This window comes from Grus americana, chromosome 5 (genome assembly GCF_028858705.1).
Source record: "Grus americana isolate bGruAme1 chromosome 5, bGruAme1.mat, whole genome shotgun sequence".
Lineage (NCBI taxonomy): Eukaryota > Metazoa > Chordata > Aves > Gruiformes > Gruidae > Grus > Grus americana.
Window position 1 is genome coordinate 26216773 of NC_072856.1, and position 25535 is coordinate 26242307.

The 25535-nt window shown below is 44.1% G+C and overlaps 1 protein-coding gene across 2 annotated transcripts; it reads right to left on the minus strand.

The window, feature by feature from the left end:
* Positions 1–1109: 1109 nt before the first annotated feature.
* On the minus strand, positions 1110–21202 carry SYT13 (synaptotagmin 13). Of its 2 annotated transcripts, none has more exons than XM_054826202.1 (6): positions 20669–21202; positions 15590–15812; positions 13577–13711; positions 11702–12015; positions 7339–7468; positions 1110–7060 (listed from the first exon to the last, which is right to left on the minus strand). In XM_054826202.1, exons 1-6 carry the CDS (start codon positions 20849–20851, stop codon positions 6756–6758), a joined length of 1290 nt encoding a protein of 429 aa, XP_054682177.1. In that variant the 5' UTR covers positions 20852–21202; the 3' UTR covers positions 1110–6755. The 2 variants fall into 2 exon arrangements, with proteins under 2 accessions (XP_054682177.1, XP_054682176.1); XM_054826201.1 differs by having other exon boundaries at positions 13577–13717.
* Positions 21203–25535: the final 4333 nt, after the last annotated feature.

Below are 25535 nucleotides of genomic sequence, written 5' to 3' on the forward strand. Positions count from 1 at the left end.
TCAGGGGCATCTTGGAGCCCCTTTCTCGCTGGGTTTATTCCACGTTCAGCGGTCACTAAGAGTTCAGGGAAGCGGAGCAACCGGCTGCAAACCTCCAGGGCTAGCGCTGGTAATGGCTGCGACACAGCCGCTGGATTAGGTGCCACTCTCTCCGGGCAGACAGAGGATGATGGGCCAGTCCCATTTTAATTTTTAAATACCGTGGGGGGAAAAAAGCTTCTAATAAATCCAAAGTGACAATGAACAGCAGGGTTAAGAGAAGAATGGTTCTGTGGTGGCTATTGCTGCTTTTCAATATGCTGGGCTGGGAATTACTGAGTAACCCCGTGCTAATCCCCTAGGCAAGATTGTCCCTGGCAAATGCACCACCCATGTTCAACTCCCTGTGTGGCAAAAATACAGCTCCTTTCCCTCCACCTCTATGGCAAATGCTTCAGTAGCATCAGCCTCGCTGTGCGGCTGACAGGCTGGTGGCAACCCTCTTTGCTAAGGCAGCAGCAGCCTGGGGCTCCGGCAGATTCACTTTGTTGTTTCTCCTTGTGCTTTAGCACTGACTGTGATGGGTGAGGGAGTGCCCCCAAACTGTCAATGAAGTAAATACTTCCCACTCCCGCCCCAAAAATCTGTTTTCTCTTACTTTTATGTGCAGTTTTTGATCTCTATGTCTTGTTAGGAACCAGCTAATTCTAGTGATGGTATTAGGTCAGCTAAGTAGGTATTTCTCCTTACAGATGCGTGATTTACAGAGTATCAGCACCACCTTGAAAGTACTGAGATCGGCAAAAAGACTGAATCCAAAGTCACTTCTTAGCTTTGTTTCGGAGATGGAGCCAGTATCTGAGAGGAAGCTGTTTACCAGATCCTATTCCCTAACATCCTAGCAGCTGCAGGAATTAGTTTAGTTGCCACCTTGCTGAAAAAGCCAATAGATTTCCTATGCTTGGCCAGGATAGCACTCCATGGCTGACTGCTCCCCTTCTCATGGGACACCCACCCTTTGATGACACCCTTCAGAGGACCTTCTGTTGACTCACCCCAGTACTTTGTACCCCTGACATGAGCTGCAAGCAGAGGGGATTTACCCTAGAGTAAACAACGCAGACACACTGTTGATACAATTTGGAATTATTTACTTGTGGTGATTTACATGTTGTGCTGTAACATTAGACACAATGGCCGAGCGTCATGCTCTGTTTTTGTGCTTTGGGCTGTGCGAACAATACAGAGACTTGAAAAACAATATCTGGCTCTGTACAATAAACACACTGGGACACTAACGACTGAGTAAGCAGAAAAGCCTTCTCATGCTGGAAGGCCACGGAGCACTATTTCACTTTGCTACTATTCTTGTGCAATTTGATTATCAACAACAGAAGATACAATATAAAGTGTCAAGTATTAGTATTTACTCATCATGCTTATCTTTCATCAAATGAACCAAATACATTTTGAGACTTAGTTAAATTCTGAAACACATAAAAAATGCTGCCAAAGCTCTGCCCTTCAATTCAATCAAACTTCAAACTGACCTTCAAAAGAGTGCAAGAAGCGTGGTCCAAGCCACCTTAGCTCCCAGCTCTTTCTAGACATCACCATGCTCAACTCATCTTAGATATCATGAAAATTTGGGCGAACCTTGGTCTGTATTTATAGAGTTCAAATTACAACCTCCTCCATTCTGGAATGAAAAATTGGGTGTCTTTGGACACTACTGCCAGATAATACTGATGACAGGCGCTAGCAAAATGCAGAGTACTTTTGTTCAAGGTGTCGAAAGCACAGCAATGCCTGGGAGAATAGTTGAGTCTGAAATTTTTCCCAGCCCTGTTGAAGGGAATTTTCCATTAATTTCTAATGTATTACCTCTTTGCAAAGCAAACATGGTTCCTATCACCATGCAAGGATACTTGGGACAAGAAGTGAGGGGAAAACTGTGTGCTGAGAAAGCGTTGCCCTTGCAGGAGAGCAGCTGCAAACACTCCCCCTTACAAGTGGGGAAGGGGGCTGAGGGTAGAAATGAATCTAAAACATCCCGGAGATGTTTTAGTGACTATCGATGATCTGTGCTTTTTAATCTCTTCTACTGTAGCGTAAATTGCCTAAAATCAAACTAGTTCATTTCTCTGTGTAGATCTAGCTCTGAGGGCAGGTCGAGGCAAAACAACGTATGGCTACAGTCTATATTTTAACCAAGTAACTCCTTAATGTATCACAAGTTATTTCCTCTGGCCTCTCAGTCCCCTCCTTTAAACAGAGGCCACAGCAGGAGAACGCCTCTCCCAGGTGATGCTGGATGCAGTATGGGGCTGCATTTCTCATTCTGTTTTACAGTAGTTCATGTTGTTTTGTTTCTGTCGCTGGACGAGGGACTGAATCTTATCCTTAAACCCGCAGCTCTCTGGCCCTTTGTGAAAAGGATTGTGCATTCTGACCAGGTAGACTGCTCCTCACACACGCTTTTTTTTCCTTCTTCCCTACAGTCTCTTTGCTTCCAGCTTCTTCATAGGTTAATAGGTTATAGTAGGAAAAATAATCAGTGCAATCAATAATAGCCATTGGGGAACCTAATAGCTATTTTTAATCACACGTGTAGCTTAAGAACATAAATTGCTGTAAATGGTTTTTTGCTTCTTCTCTTATGATGCAATTTGTAAGCAGCACCCTTTAATTTAAGACATGTTTGTTGTGCTTGCTGATGCTCCTGTATTTACAGCTTCAGGAGCTGAAAACCACGGGTCTGGCTGACTTTGTTCTCTGGCCACGTTGCGCTGAAGGGATACTTCCACAGCTCACGTTGCTGAAGCCGCTTGTTATGATGGCACTGAGCATTTCCAAATACTTCGCGTTTATATTCACGACGTTGTCATCACCACAACGACTCCCCGCAGTTTGCCTGCACCTCCGGCCCTTGGGGTGCTGGGGCTCAGGGGCATACAAGCATTGCTAAACAGGCGATACAGGAGGTTCGGAGGGATAAGGGCCTGGGCAGGCGCTGGAATGCGATGACAAACAGCTCCAATAATTAACAGAGTTCAAAAGGGCCCGGGCTGAGCCTCCCTGCCCCTCCGGTACCACACGTACGCAGCATTCCTCCTCTTCCCCACAGCCAGCACCCTTAACTGCGTTTGCTTTCAGCCCCGGCACAGCGAATGGCTGCCTCGTTAAACAAGCACCTGGCAGTCTTTGTTCAGGCTGCGCTGAATGCGAGAGACATTCTTTCCAGGCTACCAAAGTGATCCGGCCGGGAAAGATGCGTGCATTTTCACTCTTCATCTCTTCCCCATTTAAATCCCATTGCAGCAAAGGAGGGAACAACACCCTGCTTTACATTACTTAACCACTTTGCTCCTCAGACAGATTTGTGGTTAAGTAGTGTGTACACACGTATTTTTCTGCTGTAAAAGAGGATGTTTTTTATCACAGCAAAATCAGATTGTGAGGGGCTATTCTTTTCGATGCTATAGGATTGCTATCTAATTACAGGGTGTGCCAAAATCACCAGGGGCAGAGGCAGATAATGCTGTTTACAGTCAGTCACCAAGATGTTACAAAAAGCTCATTAAAATAAGCAGGAGGCAGAACTAGAGAAATCTCTTGGCAGCAAGGCAAATATTTGGCCCTTCAGGCTTTCCGGTGCCAGCCAAATAGCATCATACCATGAAGTTACCTCCTTATCATTATCCTAAAAAGAAATAAGAATCACAGCGCTGCCAGGAACCTATACGTAGGGTAGGCCAACATCACAATGAATTTTGCACTTAAATGGAAATAATGATTCCAAAGCTATAGGAATATCTACAGGCAAATCATGAACACAACTACTATTAAGAAATCACTATCAACTAAAACCTCGTGTCTACTTTATTCACAGTATCCTACAGCTTTTTGTTAATAAACAAAAACCCATAGAGCAAAACAAGAAGTCAAATTTCTTTTGAAAATTTCTCCCCTCTAGCCAGTGGAGCAATATCAGAGATTAAAACATTGGGTATAAGATTCATTGATGTACTTAGCTTGTTTGTTTATTTGGCCAAAGCTGTTTTTATCACTGTCTTCAAAATGATCCTGTAACTCCTGGCCACACCACCTATAAAGGAAATAGCAGTGTAAAGATAACAGAGTTTTCAGTGTGCATCAACCTTGTCGGTCTCTTCACAGAATCACAGCATCGCTGAGGACAGAAAGGACCTCTGCAGATCATCTTGTCCAAAACCACCCCTGCTCAAAGCAGGGTAAACTAGAGCAGGTTGTTCAGTGCTGTATCCCATCAGATATGAGTGGCTCCAAGGATGGAGACTCTCAACATCTCTTGGCAACTTGTTCCAGTGTTTGACCATCCTCACAGTAAAAAAAAAAAAAAAAATTCTTTGTTTTTTCATGTGTTCAAATGGAATTTCTTGTATTGCAATTTGTGCCCTTGCCTCTTGTCCTGTCACTGGACACCACTGAGAAGAGTCTGGCTCCATCATCTTTTCTCCTCTCCCAGATCAGGTGTTTATATATATTGGTAAGTTCCCCACCTGACCCTTCTCTTGACCAGGCTGAACAGTCCAGCTCTCTCAGCCTCTCCTCCTACAGAAGATGCTCCAGTCCCTTAATCACCCCTGTGGCCACTTTCTGCACTCTCTCCAGTAAGTCCATACCTTTCGTGCACTGGGGAGCCCAGAACTAGACACAGCATTCCAGATGTGTCCTCACCAGTGTTGAGTACAGAGGAAGGATCACCTCCCTTGACCTGCTGGAAGTGGTCTTCCTAATGTGACCCAAGACACCGTTGGCCTTCTTTGCTGCAAGGGCACATTGCTGGCTCATGTTCAACTTGGTGTCCACAAAGAACCCCGGCTCCTTTTATGGAAAGCTGCTTGCCAGATGGGCAGCCCCCAGCCCTGCTATGGTGCCTGGGGTTGTTCCTCCCCAGATGCAGGACTTGGCACTTCTCCTTGTTGAACTTCAGGAGGTTTGTGTCAGCCCTTTTCTCCAGCCTCTCCGCATCCCTCTGAACAGCAGTACAACCACCTGGTGTATCAACCACTACTCCCAGTTTTGTATCATCTGCAAACTTGCTGAGGGCACACTCTGCCCATTGTCCAGGTCATTTATGAAGATGTTCAACAGTGTCAGTCCCACTAACAGCCCCAGTCACCACTAGCTACTGGCTTCCAGCTGAACTTCATTCCCATGTTCATGGCTCTCTGTGCTTGGTGCTTCAGCCAGTTCTCAGATACTGGTTCTGGTGGTTTGTCTTTGCCAACAGGATGGCAGCCTTCACTTGACAGTCTGCTAGACTTGTTTGACTAAGGCATCAAAATGGGATGGATACGAGATAAAGCCTAGCTTAATATTTTGAATTAAACAGAGGATCAAGCTGACCCTGCAAAAATTAAGTTCTCTGAGTTTTTCAGTGCTACAAACTATATGGTTATGGTTTTAGATTTTTGGATGCCTTGTCCCCATGCAAGTCTCTTAAAGCCGTGTCTACTACTTGAAATAAAGTGGTAGGACAAGCAGTGTGCTTATGGAGTCGTAACATCATCACTGCCAATACCAGACTTTCAGTCCATCTAGTCACAAAAAAAAGGACAGTAAAGAGTAACATTTAAGCCTCATCGAATCTTGAAAGTGCACACAAAAAAACAAGCCCTGGAGAGTCTGTCTGGTCAGTGAATTCCTTCTGTCTGGAAGTGATGAAATACATGGCAGTTCTTAAGGGTTGTCTTCAAGTAATGCTGGTATGAGGATTTGAGTGTGATAGTTAACTGTCAAACCAAAACCATCAATCAACTGCTAAGGTATGAAATGATCCCACTTCTTTTGTCTAGTCATAGACATTGCCTGGAATATAATTAGAGTATTTGAAACTTTCTAGCTGAGAAAAACCCAAACAGAAAAGATGGCACTAAGCAGAAAGATTTGGTCCAAGTTTTTGGAGGTAACATCAATAACTTTTTGTCCATGTTCAGGGTCTTCCTGGGTGACACTGTAGAAAGATAGAAGATATAGGTATTCGGCTAAAGGATCCTGAAACATTCATATTTTCACCAGTTTTCATGAATCCTAAATACAAGGTATCAAACACTCCAGGAAACAAAAGTGAAGGAAGGTATTTGACTTCTTGTTTGGCAGTGTTTGCTTCAAAGGCTACACAGGATGATAGCATTGACTGTCTCACTATCTCTTCTTCCCCTGTTCTCTCCCTTAGTTCTGTATCTTTTTCTAGTTATCCATATACTGCACATTGGTTTCATTCTCTCTTTCATACTGATACTTTGGGTCTGCAGTGAAAATAAGTTTTGTGATCTTCATTTTTCACAGCCTTGTAAAGTATTATGAAAAACAGTGACTGGTAAAATATCTGCCATGTGTTTGTGATTATGGAGCCAGGACTCATCAAGGGGCTTGGGTGACAGTGCCAGATGCCAAGGAGCGGCTTACATCTCCATGATACCTTTGCTCCCCTCTGCTCCTCTACAGAAACAGGGACCTCACAGAAACGACAGTGGGCAGGCTAATACAATTAATTCAAATCATCCAGGCAGCCAAATCCCTTGTTTGAGAGACCCACTTGATTAGGTGAGAGATTGTCCTTTAAATACATTTTCCTGGGCTAGGATGAGGCAGGAAAATCAGAGAAAGTGGTTTAAGAAGAATGCTGTGCCGAGCAACTTTGTGGAGGGGAAGGTGGAATGTGAAATGCAGCTTATTCCCCAAGGCTCAGAGGCCTGGTGGAAATCTGGTTGGCAGTAATCATGATGATCCTACATGTGGAGCTGGTGCCACATGGCTATCTGTCTCCTGGGGTTCCTCAGCATTTCTTCCCAATGGTTCCTCTCCGTGCCCGTGTCGTGCAAGCCCAGGCTGCATTTGCCGAGCACGTGGCTCTGCCCAGCACCATCCTGGCTCAGCACTTCCAGCTCCACGCTGGAGGCACGCAGGAGCTCATGAGGCACCTCAAACATGATCATCTCATTCCACACAGGGTTGATCTTGTGCTTTGCACGTTTGGTCTGCTTCTTCTTCAGCTTTAAGGACTGATGCCTCAGTGTCACCTTGACAGAAACATCTGTATAGGAAGTGGAGAGAGACACCATATTAATGAGCATGCAAAAAAATGAATCCAAAAGACTTTTAACTGGTGACATCAGACTGAGAGAGAGAACATAGGAAACATTGATCTTGGGGCGTTTGGTTTTCACTTTTTAGAAATTATTCAAATCTCTTTGGATTTCTAACCCAAACATCTATTATTTTTTTTCTGCCAAACACTGCCTTTCCCACTTTCTTTCTAGATTTACATAATAGCAAAACAAACAGTCTCTGTTTTCTTGCTGTTCTACTCACCATTGCCAAGTAGATCTTTCAGCTGCTTGGAGTGGAGATTTTTAGCCTTAATAATCACCACCAGCAGGCGATTAGCTGCTGGCAGGTAGCTAATAGAGAGCAGGACCTCCCCATGGCCTGTAGACGGCTCCTGGAAATGGAGACACAGGAAGGGTTAATTTTTTTATACAATCTTGGCTGTAACATTAGGAAAACTAAATAGTACAAGGTCATGGGTGGAAGGTCGTGGACCAACCAAGTTGTCTCCCTGTCTGTGTACAGGAGATCTTTCCAGTTACACTGTGTGAGAATAAACCTGGCAAAGATGTCTGAGGGCTCCCCCACTCGTAACGCCCCCGTCATGTGAGTTACTGCTTGCTTTTGTTGCTGGAAAGAAACTGCTTCCTAACATCTCCTTTTAGTGGAATATTTAGTCAGAAGAAGAGGTTTTCGGGCTGAACTACAGGCAAGTAGTCAGATACTCTTTTTTTGAGAGATTATCTAGCTTCCCTTTATTTATGTCCCCTACTTCCATTGCTGTTTTTCATAATTCACTCTTCATTTCAGCTCATCTTTTTGTGAGGAGGCTCTGTCCACACATGGACCCCAGTCCACACTGCCCAGCAGGAGTGTAGGGCTCCCTGGGAAAGAGTAGGTGATACCTGGCTCTGTGCCGCACAGCCAGACCCTGGAGCTGGAGTTGAACCTTCTTTGACACCCTTACTTGGTAAGGGAAAAAACCCAGCCAACCTGAAATCTGCCATAAGCTCAGCTCAGTCCCTTCCCAGCCTGTCATCCCTCAGGCCTGCGAGCAGCTCTCCCTGCTGCCCCCGCGGGATTTCCTCCAGGGCAAAGGCTCTGAACCATCAGGTGCTCACATCAGGGCAACACATTTTTTTTTTTTTCCTTTTCTCTTCTCCTTCTTTTCCTTTTTCCTTTTTTTTCCTTTTTCCTTTTTCCTTTTTTTTTTCCTTTTCCCTTTCCTCTCCCTTTCCTTTTCCCTTTCCTTTTTCCTTTCTTCCCATTAGTGATTGGCCTCTTAGCCTCCTCACCTTTCTCCCCTTCCTAAGGAACAAGCAGCCCCGGAGGGGGAAGCAGAGGGACATAACCCCACCGCTCTCCCCTGGAAGAGCAGTGCTGTTTCCTCCTCAGGAGCCGGTGGGAAGCAGAGAAAGCCCAGGCCGGTGTGTGCAGAGCTGCCAGCCTGCGGTGAGGGGCGAAAGGGGAGCAGTTATTCTCTCAGTGAGTAGGAGTTAGTGACAGAAATCTGGTTTAGTGTGAGGTTAATGACCCAGAAGAGTCCAGAAAACTAATGTCAATTCAATAGACTCCCTTTGGATTCCTTAGCATGATCTACACGCTTTAGGACAAACAGCCCTTCTCCAGGCCATTTCTGTGCTCTGCACTCTCGCTTCTAAGTGAGCCATAAATATTTCAAATTAAGTTTTCACCTGGTTACTCGCAACAGGCAAGGACAGGTCCCTGTAAGCTCTGCATGAGCTGATTGACTCTCCAGAAAACATGGATGTCATTGCTGTCTGGTTTGAATGACTTATTTGTCCTGCACAAATCAGGTGGGAGGCCATTAGCAAGGAAGCCTGAAATTCAATCCCAAATCAGCGCAAGTAAATCTTTTTTTCATGCACTCAGGTAGCAACAAAGGGCTTGTATGCATTTCACTTACATAAATCCTGTCCTAAATCTAAGTGAATCTTAAAAAACCCACACATAAAAACAAACCGAGGCAGATTCAAATAGCTGTATGTCCATGACAAAAGAATAGGCGTTTGTAGAGGGAGGGACAAATACAAATACCACCTCAATACAAAACCACAGTTTCGGCAAGTCATAAGCTGCTTTTATTTATTTATCCACTCTACATCTCACCAGGTCCCACTCTATAGCTCTTGGCTAGAATTTGGTTCCTGTACCTCCAGGCACAGATTAGTGGCGATTGGGGTGTAGGGGGTGGCAGGGCTCTGTAAACCTGCACGCGCACACGCACACACACACACAGACACAAACACACACAGGGTACACACATGTCATATCTTGTGCTTATGGTTTTGTAGCTCCTAATAATCTGTTCAAGTTTATGACCAGCCTGTAGCTACATGAAACCAAAACCTACAATGGTTGGTCTCTGCTGGAGTTTCTGAAGTTTTGCATGAAGAGACCAAGCCAGAGGTACTTTTCTTTTCCCCTCCTGTTTTTTTTTTGTTTGATTGTTTGTTTGTTTTTCTTCTTCCTATTAAATCCATAGCCTGCACTTGGTGCTGCAACCTTGCAAATTCACACAACCACCAGAACTTCAGTCTTCCTTTCTGTGTAACAAGGATAAAAAGCATCAGGGGGTCATCAATGAATTACGTGTGCAGGGAACCTTGAAATCACAAAAGGGAAGGTGCTATGCAAGGAGCCACTATCATCGCTGTCATTAGCAAAGCACTGGGAGGGAAGGAAGACAAGATAAGGATATCAGTCTGCAATATCTACGCTTTGCATTGCTCACAGCAGTCCATGAATTCCTGAATACTAATTGCATTACCTGGTTAGCTGTAAACTCCCCTCTGAGCTCCTTCCCTTCTGTGTGGGAGAATTACTGGGAAGGTAGGAATGAAATTTCTGCCGGCTCATGGCTTTTCAAGGAAATGTCAGACTTTAAACAAAGCCCAGTAACTTTGTTCCTGGATGGATGCTGTCAAAAATAGCTCCTCTTTTTTTGATCAGCTCTTCCTCACTCCCTCCTGCTCTGGTTCTCGATGAATGATTCAGGATCTGTATATAAGCTATCTGTGCAACGGTTGGCTCTCTCAGGTCCCAGATGACGCAAATTCAGCTTTCACTGCACATCCTCAGCCCAAACTGGGGCACTGTTCAGCTGTACTGTTAGTGTTAACCTTGTGCTGTCAGCCTGGAGAAGAAATGAATGCCGCTCTGTTTCTATGTGTAGTTGTGAAGCTGGACCAAGGCAGAGTACCCAGCATGTCAGGACTCCATCAGGTGTACTTGAGTGACAACTGACCATTGCTGTGAACAGGCTGTCCCTTGGGTGTTGCTTCCAAAGCAGATACTACAGTAGATTGTGGAGGGGAAGGGGGGGAGGGGCTCCATCTGTCTCAATTTAGGAATTTAAATCATTATATTGGAATAATTTATTTTGGACATCTCCTTTTGCAGCAGCAGTCTGAGAACTCATTTCAATTTACAGCTATTAGGCAAGTATTTAGTCTTGTGCTTGAAGTTTATTAAACTGATTCAGACCACGCATTTGTTTCTGCTGCCTCTCTCTCTGCCAGAGGTTCTTCAGAGCGGCCAGCCCTATTAGCATTCAAGTGGCGATCAGATAAATTAGCATTATTGGAAATCAGAAATGCTAACTCTGTACTCTCTGTCTGTGGCCAACTCAGTGGAGAGCCCTCACCCCTGATGGTGACAGGCAATAATTTATTTCAGCATGCTTAGCAACAGTGCTGGTGGTTTTTTGCATTGTTCACCCCGTACCACACCAGAGTACAATAGGTACCTGTTTGTAGCAATGTCCTAGTAGCAACAATAGCAGTGCCCTGCTGCCATGTTGTTAAGTGTATTGCTGCTGCTAGAAGAATAATCACGGCAGGGAAAAGGCTCCTGGGGAAATGTGCAAAAAGTTAGTGCACATGAAGCGTCCCCTGTACCTACTTCAAGTACTGTTGGAATCCTTTCCTCCATTTTCCCTGTCTGTGCAGCTGGGAAGGTGTGGATAAGGAAGGAAAGGGAGGTTTTGACATTTAATAAAACCAGCACAATGCAATGAGTAATATTTTGACATCTCCCAGAATGAGTAGCACTGATGGATTGATCCCAGTAAGGATAAGTGGTCTTCAGTCAAACATTTCATTCCCAACAATGTATTTCACTCCCAGCTTAAGGCTCCCTGGGGTACCACCGTACGCCCTACCCGCACCCAGCTCTGCAGAGTCCCTCCATCCTTCTCTGTAGGCACTCTCCTGTATTTCAGCTCTTGCCACCACAGTCCAGCATCGCTAATTCACAGAAACTCACGTAACTTTTTGTGAACACCAGCTTTGAATTACAGATATCAGTGTCAGATTGTCATGTAATTGAGGGAGGAGGAGAGGGAGTTTTGACACATCTTAACTGCTGGGAGCTGTAGATGGAAGGGCTGGGTTGATGGGCCTTTGATTGCTTTCTGAAATGGTTAGCTACAGACCAACACAGAGCAGTGCTGAGTGACCTCTGCAGTCACACACAACCCCTCTAAACCTGGCTCCAAACAAAAAAAGCCACCCACTGACATGCAGCCGTCTTGGAAGAGGGCTTCTTTTGTCCAAACAATTCATCATTAGAGTTTCTGGACTACTGAGACAGACCAAGTCCGTACCTTCTCTGGGGTCTTTAGCCTTTCCCACTGGGCCATCCCAAAGGACTCCTCCACCTTAGCAAGGCTCAGTTTGAGTTCCCCCACAATGCTGTGTCTGGAGAACTTGTCGCAGTTTCTCAGGGTGAGAGTCAGTGTCCCTTCTGGCATCTCCTCCTCCATTAATGGGAATCGCAGGACCTCCTCCCAGAGGGTGTGAAGCACCTTCTTCTTCAGCTCTGTCTGGGCCTCAGCAATACCGGACTTGCTCACCAGTGTGCCCAGTATGTAGCAATGGCAGCCAGCATCTTGGTCCCCACTCATTCTGCCATGCATAGCTGGAAAAGAAAGATTGATTGTAAGGACCTCTCACAAAAGACAGCCCTGAAAAATCTGTGGCTAAACTGTTTATTTCATGAGAGCCATAACATAAAACAGCTGCATAGACATTGACCCCTGTTCCTGCTTGCACGGGGCAGACTAAGCCATGAGCCCATGCTCTGGTGTTTTCCTCATGCTGCACAATGTCCTTGTCCTTTTGCTACTGCTGAAGGATTCTGTTAGTGTTTGGGAGAGCAACAGCAGCAAGGAAACACGCTCTGTTGAAAGATACAGGGTGGCAATGAAATGAGCCACAGCATGGCACAGGGATGGGCAGCTCTCATTTAGTTTTACCTTGGCACACAGAGAAAACTTCTTACAAAGGGTTTAAAAGCAGGATGGTCAGTCACAGACATTAGAGATGGGAGAGACCTCCCTCTTGGCATACATCCACCCCTGCGGGCCAGCGTGGGATAGATATAAGGGTCATTACATTCTGCTTGTCCCACCTCTGGTAAATGACAGCCCAAAGCCCAAAAGGTCTGTGTCAAGAGACATTCATCCCTAATTTTATATCCCTTTTATGCTGAGAAGCCTAGAGTGAGAATGACATTTCACACTCCTCTTTAGTTGCATCAACAGAACTGCCCTGCCTTCTCCGCAGCAAGAGGAGCACGCTTTCTTCCGAGGGGTCATGAAACAGTATGGCTTTGTGGGCAAAACTGAGGTCCTTGCTGCAGCCAGTCCAAGGACAGATGCTCCTAAGCTTCCAGGTCCCATGGTTCATAGGGGTCTAGCAGAGCTGGGGAGCAGAGCTGTATCCTGTCCAGGTGGCAGCGGGGCACCCAGGGAGGAGCACTGCAGGCGCAGGTGTCCACCCTGGAGGGAAGCTGTGGGCTTGCTGCTGGCAGGCGACCCACAGCAGCGGCTGCCATTTAGCACCCTTTCAGTTCTCACTTCAGAGGGTGTGATTTGATTAGGTTTCCACAGAGATCTGCACTGTGCATGAATTATTCAGCCAGCTTATTTTACTTTCCCAGAGGAACTGAGGATGCTCCAGCTCTGAGCAGAGAAGCTGTTACAGTTGTCAGTTCCCACTTCAGAGTGACACAGAGCCTGGCCAGGCGCAGCCAGGGGGACCTTCTTCAGTGGTCTTCAGATAAGTCTGGTATCTCCAGCTCAGCCTCACTTGACTTGAGGAAGAGGCAGTAGGGAGTGGGTCAAGTTGAAGAATGAAAGTTATAGAGAGGAAGGAAATAGCAATCCCCTTCCCTCTGCCCCCAAAGGATAAAATAAATAGAAGTTGCTTTGTACCATGTCTGGGACTGAAGGAGCCCATCCTGCTTCCTGACTTCTGCTTTTAGCTGTGCAAGCAGTTGTTCCCAAGCCATGCCCTGCACGCTCACTTCAGCAGTGACACTGCCAGGTATTTCTACGCAAGCCCAGAACCAGTGAAACATCCAGTGGTCCTGGGGACACGTGTTGATTTTAAGGTCGTAGAGGAACTCTCTATAAAATCAACAGGTGTCTTGTACCCACCAGATGGAGAATCACCAGTGGAAGATCTCTGCCCCTTACCTTCCAGAAGTGCCACGCGCAGCTCGGCTTTTTGTTGATCGTATGCAAGGGAGTAGCGCAGCTCAGGGGCCTGGTTACAGCTGGCTGCCCGCTCAGGGTTCAAGTGCTCTGTGACGCACATGTCCTTTACTACACCTGGAACTGAAATAACCCCTTTAGCAAGCAGGTCTTCACCTTCCAAGAACAAATCCACTCTATCTTTACTCAACTTTTCTAGATGTCTTACTATTCCTGTACCTTGTATGCAGGAATATTATTTATGTTCCTTCTTCATCCATCACCATATCTCCTTTTTGCTCTGTTTTCTCACACTTCCAGCTCTTTCTACAGCACTTAGACAGGGCTTCTGCTCTCTAACATCTTGCTCTTTCACTTTGTGCCTAGGCCAAGGTGAAAACTACACTCATAACTTGTTATATGGCTCTAAATTGTTTTTAACTCACATTGATGAATTACATCTTGTGTCCTTTGGAATGGGAACTTGAGTCTGCTTTTGAGTTGCCATGCAACTCTATGTTAGTTCAGACCTCTCTAAACATTTTTTTTAATTTTAACAATACAGTCTTTGTCATGCAGAAGGCATCTATTTCCATAGTGCTTAACCAGGTTGAAGATAATGAGCTTGGGAAGCTGTGAGGCAGTTTCTCTAGGTGTGATTTTGAAGTTGAGTACATATTTCATACTGAAACCAAGCAAGTTGCAAGACTAAAAGGGAAGCCACAGCCTTTCGTCATCAAAAGCTGTTATCTGCAATCACACAGAAAACAATAGTGGGACCCGCACATTTCCTCCTAAAAATCTCAGCCATGGTCCAGACCAGTTCAATGTGGCACTGGAAGGAGAAAGCAACAGTTCTTTATTTCAGCGACACTTGATCTATGAAATCAGGCACAGCAGGAAGCAAACTTGCTTGTTTCATTAGCGGTGCAGAGAGGCTCTTATATCAACACACTTATATAAATTGTTAGCCTACATGCAGCCATCATCCTTCAGCCTCTCCACCCTATAATCTTCTCCCTGACACCTAAGGATGTGGCTCAGACAGTCTCTTCCTCCAATGCAGCTGCTTCCCATGGTACTTTCTTTTCCATACTCACAAGTCTCAGGGTGGAGGGGTGAATGTAGCAATTGTCCTCCCAGAAGGACAAAAATATAATCTCAAGCAATTTTAAAAAACTAAAAAGAGTTGTCTTAAAAAATATCATGACAGATGGCATTGTGTCCCTGGCAAATCTTCAGGAAGGTTTTATTAATGGGGTAACCATAAGAGTCAATTATCCTGTTTAAAAGACAGCTGTGAAGGTAAAAATCAGCATGGAAGCAACCCAGACATGCTGCCAGATGTATATAATTAACATTGCATTTTCTCTCAGGCTCCAGGAATCTTAAGTTCCAGGCTTTGGCATGTTACCCTTTGGGCTGGCTTGAAAACAAGAATTCTGTTTGGCAAAAATGTCTGAGGTGTCAGCCTTTGGTTTCACTGCACATCACTACGACAAGACAAGACCATCTCACCAAAATGGGGGGGGAAAAGTAGCAGAGAAAATAAAGTAGAAGCTTGAACCCCCAGTGCCGATGTCCCTGACAAGGACAGTTGCTGGACAGTTAGCATTTGTCCTGGAGGAGATACTCTGCCCAGTTTTGGCCAGATATTTCACCCATACTCTGGCAACTGCTCTCAGTAAAACTACACTAAATACATGTTTTTCTACAAAATGTCTGCTTCCAGTGAGCCAGATTCTTCAACACAAAAGATATTTAGGTGAAAAAAACCCCTACAACCAGACAAAACTACAGATTTGTTATCTGAATGTCCTGATGAGCTCCGTGACTACTTTCTATTAAACACATACACTGAAGACAGAACTCAAAATGCTCATGGTAAGAGAGCGAAAAGCGCCCCATGTCTTCATTTTCACATTTATTTCTCTACTACAATCACATTATTCTCAGAAGTATTACAGATCTACACCCAGAAAAACAATTGTTAGTCTGAAGACCAAATGCTCCTACCGTTTTGAGGGAGAACAAACAGCTCTTCGTTGACTTGTATCTTCATCCTGTTCTCATCCAAACCAGTATGTTTTCCAGTAGCTGGTTCTTCTGTTGTCTTCAGGGAGTACTGCGTGTAGTTAACAATTTCAGGTGAAGTTACTACTGGTTTGGGGCCATAAATGTTGGGAAACTTCAGGAGTGCTCGAGGCTGCACTGGCTCTGCAGTTTTCTTAACGTTGAACTGAAAATTAAAACCTTGTTTATTACTTTGCACTAATTAGACTAATTCTTCCTATTCTGTCAATGTTAAACGAGCTGAGACAAAGGGAGAAAAGACCGTGCCTCTGGTCATTCTTACCGTCATTGTTTCTTGGGTTGTAGAAACCACTCCCTGTTTGTCCAGAGATTTTCTTGCCAAAGCCAATACCCTTCCACTTGGTGTATGTCTTTTCAGGCTATAGCCACCCACAGATTTCAGAACATTTTACCTGAATATGTAGTAAGCATTAGAAAGTCAAAGGCATGGATCATACAGTCACTTGGAGCAAGTATGACCATGGTGTAATAAGACAAAGGAGAACTGGTTGAAGAAATGAGCCCTGCAATGGCATACCAAGAGTAATTGATTCAGTGGTCCTCTCAGCCTCTTGGACTATCTCTTGGCTCTGTGGACCAGAGCTCCACCTGACCCTCAGACATATATTTCCCCTTTATTATACCAGGATTGAAATTTGGATTTATGTCTGAGTTTGTTCTTAACATTTCAATTCCCTGCTGAATCATGAATGTGGAATGAGCAGAAGAACCTGAAAGATGGTGTAATGCTTAGGCAGCCTAAGCAAAGGTTGTCCCAAAGGCATTACTGTTCTCCAAAAACAATGAAAAATAACAGTCCTCTTTTCTTATGTCCCAGGAAAGAATCCTGTCTGCTCCCAACTCAAATTATTCATGATTAATTTATATTTGGATTCATCAACAGGAAAGAACAAAAGCTGACTAGCAAATGATCCTGACCCTTGCAACAGATTTTATTAATGTTTCCAAAACATGGAAGACAAAAAGCAGAAGCAAAACTGCCATTTTGGTTATTGTGCAGTGGGATTCTCTCCAACCTCGCTGCCTGCCAACCTATTCTGTGTTAAGTTTAGATCGAGGGTGAGCCAGAAAATGTTCACAATTGTAATTAAAGTTTTTCATTAGTCTCATTGTTTCCTATTAATAATGAATGTAGAAGATGCCCTGAAGCACTTGTCTGTGTTGGGACTTTTTGGTCCCAATTCACATGTCCTGAGGGAGCGTACCTATTCCTCAAGAAATAGAGCTGAAGAAAGAGCAGTCTTGGACTTCAGCTCTTTAGTGATATTCTGCTTATGGAGATCATAGCACTATGGTTACATGCACTCGGCAGTGGTAAAGAACTAAGTAGGTCAGCGGCTCCATCTTCTCAAGGCAGCCAGTGCATCAGTGTTTAGGAAGTCCACTATGTAACATAGCATTTTGTCTTGTCTAATTTTAAGGGCTTTGAAAGAGAAGTGGGCTGAGACAGACAGACGTCACTGTGCGCAGTCCCCACCTCTCACTCAGCTGAGTTTAGATATGATGTAAGTCATGCGGTGCGGGTCTGTAAGTGAGATCCCTCTTTTAGATGTGAGTCTCATCAGTCCTAAAATACATAGGAAATTTTAAGTTACTCATCCAAACCTTAAATACAGTTTTCCATTCTTCTAAAATTAAAGCAGACCAACCAAGCAAAATATGGTAGGAATCACTAGACAACAGCTTGAAAAAACGGGTCGCTTTTGTTCTGCAAAGGCATTACTTCTAACACGCATACGGTGCCTGCCGTGGTGCTCAGTCTCTGCTGTTTTTCTCTCCTGAAGCCGCTGCTGTCCTGCCAGTCACTGCCCATCACGCCAGAGCAGTGTGCCTGCAGTGCTGTGTGCTGCTAGCACACGAAGCGCTTTGGGATGAAAAACGCCATACAAAGGTGAGGTATTGTTAGTACAATCTTTTCTTCCTCTTGCTAAAAGCCAGACATTTAGTCAGGAAATCCGTCAGCACACAGCAACTAAGAGCTCCAGTGGGTCTAAATATTCTTCTTGTCTGTCTGCTCTGCAGAATTAGAGATGAGAGACATATGCAAGCACAGTGGGACTAGCCCACCCCCTCTTCCAACTGCATCTGCCTCTGTTTATTATTTTTGCTGCCAGCTCTGTTCCCAATTGCTGTCTGCTAATCTAGTTACACCGCAGTGCCCTGTGGAAGTTCCTTTTGCAAATCAGCAGCAGTATCTTAAATAAAGAGATGAGCAGAAGAGTTCAGATAGTTCTGCAGAAAATGTGTGAAAGCAAAGAAACCAGAAGTAGCAAGGAGGCTGCAGCTGACCCTTCTGGGTCCCTGCCCAGTGTCACTCAAACAATGCACCACATCGTTGCCATTACTGGATGTGCTTGGGGATCTTCATTATGCACCCTTTGCCAAGACTTTGAAAATTTACAGCAGTTTTTAATTGTTCTGTGGATGTATCTTTGTGTTCGAACTCTTCCTCCTCACGTATGCAGGGCATGTCCCTGGGGAGCCTCTGTCTGTAGCAAATACAAGCATCACTGTCATGGGAGACATGCCAAGTGAATAAAATGCAGTCTTGCTTCATCTTTCTTTTGTCGTCTCTGTTTATCAGAATCAGTGGCCCTGACAGGCTTCAGTAATTAAGTATGTCAAGCACTGACTAGGACAGTCAGTGTCCTAATGTAGTCGGGAAAAAGTCCCGACAGGACAGTTTATAAACATAGACACGGATGATGAAACTTCACAAGCTCAGAACTCAATTTGAGATTCATTCCTTCAAGGTATATAGATGGATTCTGAATCAGTGACAGCATAGGAGAATGCATGTTCCTGGCAAGAAAACTATTTTAATTGGAAAGAATTGTTAAACATACGGAATATGCAAACTAAGAACATTTTGCACTTTCTGTGACAGAATGTTCATTCAGCTGCTATAATTTGGCCAGATTTCTTTTAAAAAAAACCCCAAACCAGTAACATTAGAAATAATACTTCTGATTAGAAAGTCTACAATGCTAAAAGAATACAATCACTCAGGTAATACTGATACATTGAGGGCAGGTTGAATAATTTTATCTCCTGTTGGTCAAATACTGGATTAAGTTACGGCAAAACTTGATGAATGTAGAAATATTGTGAGGACCATAACCTAATAGTCGTTGGGCACCGGAGGCTTAATTTGACTTCACGGTGACTTAGTGCTTATTTCAGTCATGCAAGCAGGATGACACCCCGGAGGACAAGCTCCAGGACAGATTAACACTTTCCCAAGAGACTGTATAAAAGAAAAATGTCCAGTCCAAGGGTGGATTTAAAGTAAATATTTGAGAGGTTTCTGAGCTAGAAGATTACAACAAAAAAGTCTCTCACAGAAAGAGACTGATGGTAAAGTTATCTGTGGGTAGTGTTGTTCCAGACAACAGCTAAAAAAAAATGCTATGATATGATATGACTGTCCAGGTTACACATTTCTCATTCATTTTAACAGTAACCTTGGAAAATCTAAGCATTATTGTATATCCTCATATACAGGAGTTGGCAATTTCCCTGTATGAGTTCGAAAAGACAAGAAGCCTGGAAAGGACATGACAAAACTGCCAAACAGAATAGCAGATGAAATTCATCCTAGGAAAATGCAAAAAGATACTAGGAAGTATTCACCGTGGTCATGGATGAACGCTCAGAATTAGCAGCAATCTCTTGAGAAGTCCTTGGCTCAGCACAGATGTTGATCCATGGTCAGTGGAGCCATCATCCTACCCCCCAGCAACCAGAAGCTCTGGTAACGTGATTCTGTATATCTGCACCAGATCTTACAATACAATGAGTCGATTTGGTCATCTTTCCTCAGAATAAACTGCAACGGGAGCATGAGGATGCCAGGGCTCTTTTCTAAGAGCCTAAGAGTGGTAGCCAGAGAGAGTCTGAATATGTAATTACAAACATTACAGAGAAGTTCAATTAGGACTCCTACTACACTCTAAGAATGCAAAAATAATAGGCAGCTCAGATAATTAAAAGGCAAACAAAGACTGTTATACAACAGATCACTGGCCTTCGCAGTTGGCTGCTATGGCATAACATTTGGTTGAACGGCTAGATGAAAGTGAAAAGGACGTAGGCACATACAAACGTCAAGAGCAACAGCCAACAGGTAATACTTTCAGAGACTGACCAGTGCTATAGCTCATGCTAAAGACCACAGTCAACCAAGGAAATCAGTCAAACGTTTCCCTTTGAAGGACAGCTTCCCATTAATAAGGATATTAGAAGGGTCCTATAATTCCCCTTGCTCTCTCTTGCATGGAGCTCAGGAGTAAATCAGGGGGTTTGGATTTTAACAAGAAAGAAAGACCACACAGGGATGCCTGACATTATTCATACTCCACATTGCTCTTATAGTAAGCGAAAAAGCAATTCACAGTGTGATGAGATTGTCCAGTCATCACACTCTAGATTCTCGCTTGCATTTTATTATCATTTCAATGCCTTGTTTTAACTTCACACATAATTAATCCCCTCAGTTAGAGGGGCAGAGGGAGGAGGAGGGATGGTTTTCACAAGAAACCAGCTGTTGACAGGGAACTATCCTGCAGGAACCATAAGATATTGTGAATAGAGTTAGAGAAATAGCTGCTATAGGAGATCCCAGCAGGAGTCAGCTCCTCTTTATAATGCTGCATGCCACCTGGTAAAGTCCAGTCTGCTCTCCTCAGGAAATTATTTCCCTTGTGATCTAGCTTGACAGCTAAGCAGCATTTCCAGTCCTCCTCCCCTATTTTTGCCATCAGCAGCTTTCTCTTTGGCAATGTGGCAGCTGTCTCCTGCTCTGGTAATTCTGTGGGTCACCCAGCCCATCTCTGTTTTTCCCTCACTCCTCCTCTCATTAACATGTCGTTACATCCTGAGCACAGTAAGCAGATAAATAGGCAGCATAAATCACACGGTGAGGAGCCTAACAGAGAAGTTGCATTCTCACCCTCTGCATTTAAAGAAAAATCACAGAGTAAATTAGAGACTGTGTCTTACTTGCTGGACTGGCTGAAGCACACTGGGCTTAGTATTTTCCGTGTCCTCCTCTTGGTCCTTTTCCGAGAGTCCTTTCCCAGGTTGCTTGCATTTGCAGAAGCAGGTGAGACCGCAGAGGGCAAGGATGCTAGTTGCAGTCCCTAAGGTAGCCCCCAGGGCTATAACTGGGGCAGATAAAACCATTGTCCTGTGCTGCACAGGAACAAAAAGCAGAGAAACCCTGTGACTCCTTCTCCTCCCTAGGAGAGCAGCTCTCACACATCCACTCCGATTTCTAGCCTGGCTTCATTCTCCTTGGAAGTCTGAAAACAATTCTCTTGTGCAGCACAAAAAAGGGACCAATCTAGAGACAGAGATAAATCATCCCACCTTTGCTAGGCAACAAGGCTACCTTTCTATCCTGATGATGGAGTTTCTGCTCCAGGTCAGGTAGAGGAAACAGTGATTGTGGTGCCTGCAATCTCCATATAGCTGCAAACAGGCAGTTTTCATTGAAGCCTGTTCTCCAGCTCCACTGGGAAAAGTCTGATGTGTGATAGAGAGGAAAGACGTCAGCAGAAGGGGCTGGGCCTTGCTAGCTAACTCACAGAAAGTGCATCCAAATGTTTGATTAGCTCTCTAGCAATATTTCTGAGGGCTAGCTTGCTAATTTGCTCAAGAGGTTGAATTTTTCTGTCTTAAGGCAAAGATAGTGATTGCCAAAAGGTGCTGGCCTGAGAAGCCCTGTTCTGATAGCATTGCACAGTAGCACTATAGTCAGAGTGAAGCTTGCGTGTAAGTCGGGCAAAACTTTCTCACTCTTCAGAGGCTGGGGAACAAACACATGCAAGAATTAAGCACTGTCCCACACCTCACCAGCTTGCCCTCAAAGCGCAAGGTCTGAACCTTTTGGAGCTGATTTCTGTAGCATCAATGAAGAGCAGCACTGCTATTTAAAAAGTCAGCAGAAGATCCTGTCAAACAAGACACACTGGCACATATGCTGCTTCCTCTGGAGAGGATGAGAGAGCAAACAACATATGCCAGGTATTAGTCATGCTGCTTACTACACTGGTGTCAGGTGGTGGGCTGGTGAGCACAGTAGAAGAACCTACATGAATAGACCTGAAGGGCTACATGTCCATCTCAGTTTTCTTTTCAGATGATGGAGTGATTAACTTTCTCTGACTCATTTATTTTTGCCTTATTTCTCAGACTGCCCAGCTTGGGGAAGAGGAGAATAAATGCCATCTTTCAATGTGTTTCTTGTGACATGTGCAACCATTCTCCAGGTACTTCAACAAGAAGTACCTAGTGGCCAGATGATGATTATAATTCTGGGTCGCTATATATCTGGGCCAGAGTGGAATTAGTAAGCAAGAAGCAAAATATTCCTTATAAGGCTCTGGAAAAAATACCCAGTTCTACTGGGAGTTTCTTTGCCTTTCTATTTTGGAACGCATTTGATGCCTGTGGATCAGGTAAAAAATGAACTGTGTACACAGAAATGATAAGAAATTCAGGGATTTTTGTCTTTCTGCAGCTCAGGTTTTGCCACGGGTTTTCTTGACTTTTTTTCTTTTTGATGTTTCACATCTTACTCATGACGCTCACTCAGCCTTTGTTCCATTATAGATGACATGTTCACCTCCCTGGCTCAAATCTTCCCTCACACATCTGACTCTTACTTTAATTGTCAAAGATTCCTCTTTAACACTGCAGCATCCTTATGGATGCAGTGCACATTCTGTCGTCTTGCCTTCTCCTCACCCTCCCAGGCTTGTCAGACACATGTCTTGCCCCTCATTTCCAACCCTCCCAACCTCCCATCAAGAAGAGAATCATGATAGACTCCTTCAGCAGAGACACTCTCCCAATACACTGCTGAGCCAATGGAAGCTGGCCTTTCAGCTCAGCTCACAGAAGGAAAACCTTGAGCTTTGTCTTCTGTCTATAAAAGAACATAAAAGTGGCCACACCAGGCTGGACCACTGGCACATCTCTCGCTGTGCTCAGTAATGGGAAGAACATCACTTAGAGGAGACTGAGAAATCTGACGAAATGCTCCCTTAGCTTCTTGCTTTTTGTGTCTCAGGAGCTTCCAAAGCCTTGAGCAGCATCCTTGTGCTTACCTCTGCTGGTCTGAACTTTCTCTGTCACAGGTAGACTGTTGCAACCATTGGCTGACTTACCTAATGACTACTTCGTTTGGCCCGTAGTTGAACAGGTAACATCATAATCACAGGGCCACGAGGTCTTATCTTGAATTTGAAGAATGTACCATATTGTTACAGGCTTCGACCACCACTCAAGAGAAGCGTAAGAGAGGAGAGAGTCTGAAAGAGGGCAAAAAGGATGGATATACAATTTAGATGCCTTTTGTTTCCTCCACAGGATGGGTTCTTCCTCAAGGTGTTAATGAAATCTAATATAGCTAGATCAGAGGCCCCTGAGATTTGGAAACCACATGAAAAGGAAGAAGGTGCTGTTAAGGGTAGAATACATTGACAGAGGTTTGGAGTGGAGAAGGCATTTAGTTCATCCATGAGATGCAATCTTTGTGTGTTTTCTACAAGCTGTTCTGAGAAATATATCAAGACTGCTTACAAGATGCTGTGGAAGGAAGGCCACATCAAAATTTCTCTGCAAGACAATAATTTAATAATATACCTCTCCAAGATGTTTTCTAGCTGTTCATATATGAAGATCAAGTTTTCCTTGCCAGAAATTGTATATGCTGTGAAATGTAAGATGTACATAATCATCATCAGATACCATATTTTTATAATAATAGCCGGACAGCAGCCTTTTGCTGCTATTGCTAGGAAAACAAAACAGCTCTCGCTAAACATTGAATATTAGCAGTATGTGAGCTTCTGCAAGTGACAGGCCAAAGATTGCAGAATGTTGTGTGTGCACTGATGCATGTAAGTGGTACAGATACATAATTTAACTGTAGCTTTGGCACACACCGTCACTGCATCTTTCTATCGTGGTTGCTTATTTTTAACACATCCTGTTCTAAAAAAAAATTGGACCATAAATGTATTTCAAAGTCAGCTTTACACTTGCTCGTTTTAACACTCAGTAATAAAATTGCTTCTTTTCCTTTAAAGCAGTAGGCTAAAATGGGGCCAGGCTAATGACCTTTCTCACTGGCCATTCACAGTGATATTGTCCAGAATCACATAGCTTTTTTATCTGTCACATCTGCCATTGGAAAAAGACTTGCAAAGGCTGAAAGATGAAAGCCTGTTTTTTGCAAGCTAAACTTTATGGGCAGGTTCAGGCCTGACAACATATTTTGCAACTCTATCCACATATTTTCTCCAGATTCTGATACAAGACATGTATCAGAATGACAAAAACATATACATGGTTTTCAACTGCTGATACCTCAGAACGTGAATATTCTGTGATGACAAAACATAAGAGACTGGACAACCTTTGGTACTTATAGATTCTTTGTTCCTGCTGTGAGCTTTTCCACTGAGATGCTGGGCCTTTCTGTGCATTGGCCGTATGAACGAGGCTTTCTCTGAATGAAGAACTGGTAGTACAGATCACATGGAGAATTACAAAAGCTTTTGGATTGCCCGGCTGTAGTTCATACCCTAGCAGAAAAAAATTCCCTTTAATGCAATTGCCAACCACTCAAATAAGCAGGTCAGGGATTTGCAACATTTATTCTGGCATTAGAAGACACAATTTGAAGTTCCAGAATCCCTCACTACCACAAGGAAAAGCCGACATACATCTGAATGAAAGATGGTTGCAGACAACTTTCCCTGACTCAGCCCACTCTGTTGGGGTCTGGTATTTGTCAGAGATACTCTGGTTCTCACTGAGGCATTTCACCAGGCAGAAGTGTGAGTTAACAGACGGAAATGGAAAAGAGAGGGGTTTTTGCAGGGAAATCCTTGTAACAGTCAGATTTAGCCTGAAGGTGTAAGCTCATGTTTTCACTTGTATTGACTTGTTATGAGATTCTGAGATTCTCTGCTACAGAAATGGGACAGTCTCAACAGGACGATGGTCTAAAATAGCTTGCTAGATCATCAGCCACCCAACTTTAGGCACTGAAATAGCCAGCTAATGACAGAAGACCACATATGGCTGTCATGCATTTCTTTACCAAGAAAATGAAGCATGGCAAAAACAAAAGTGAAGGTAAAAGGCTCACGCTTACAATGGCTACATCTACCTCCTTATGCTTTTTATGCTGCTGCCTCAGATTGTAAATGCTTAAAGAAAGGGATTTTGTGTTCCTCCAAGTGGTGAAGTATTCCTCCACCAGATGGTAGAGTATTACAGACCACCAAAATAATCTTTTGCAATGCTCTTAAGACAAAGCAGTTGTCTCTACATATTTATATACCCCCCAAAAAAGGAAGATTTGTGAGAGAAATGTGGGCTTGGTCCCTCCATCACTGTCACTGAAACAGACCTGTGGATATAAATCAAGCAAATTAAGTAATTAAGAGAAGAACAAAGAATCATTTTCTAAAGGGGAGATGATATACAGCGATCAGCCTCAAGAAAATGAGCTTCAAGCTGTGGTGCTTCAGCTGGCATTAATGGCTACAGAGCTCCTGGAACCCCCAGACTTACAGGAGTACCTGCCAGCTGCGTGTGTAGCCTTTCGCCACTCTGCTGCCCTCAGGGTGATGATAAGAATTTCGCATGCAAAAGGGTACAGTGAATTGCATGTGTGCAGTGTGGGGCTCTAGGTAAATTATTCTGCGCTAGGATACTACACTGTCCTGAGACCAAGATCTGTGGGGTTCAGGAGAGCTGTGGAAAAATCTGGCTGTGCACCTACATCAGGAGGCTGCCATGTACCCCCTGTCACCAGCAGCCACTGTAAATCTGGCTGTGGTACAGCTCT

Excerpts from the sequence above, each read along its gene's own strand:
- SYT13 (XM_054826201.1), bottom strand. The coding sequence starts at position 20,851 with ATGGTTTTATCTGCCCCAGTTATAGCCCTGGGGGCTACCTTAGGGACT. Across the intron at positions 13,718-15,589 it reads GTTTGTTCTCCCTCAAAACG|TTCCAGGTGTAGTAAAGGAC; the intron begins GTAGGAGCATTT and ends GGGTTATTTCAG. Across the intron at positions 12,016-13,576 it reads GCGCGTGGCACTTCTGGAAG|CTATGCATGGCAGAATGAGT; the intron begins GTAAGGGGCAGA and ends TTTCTTTTCCAG.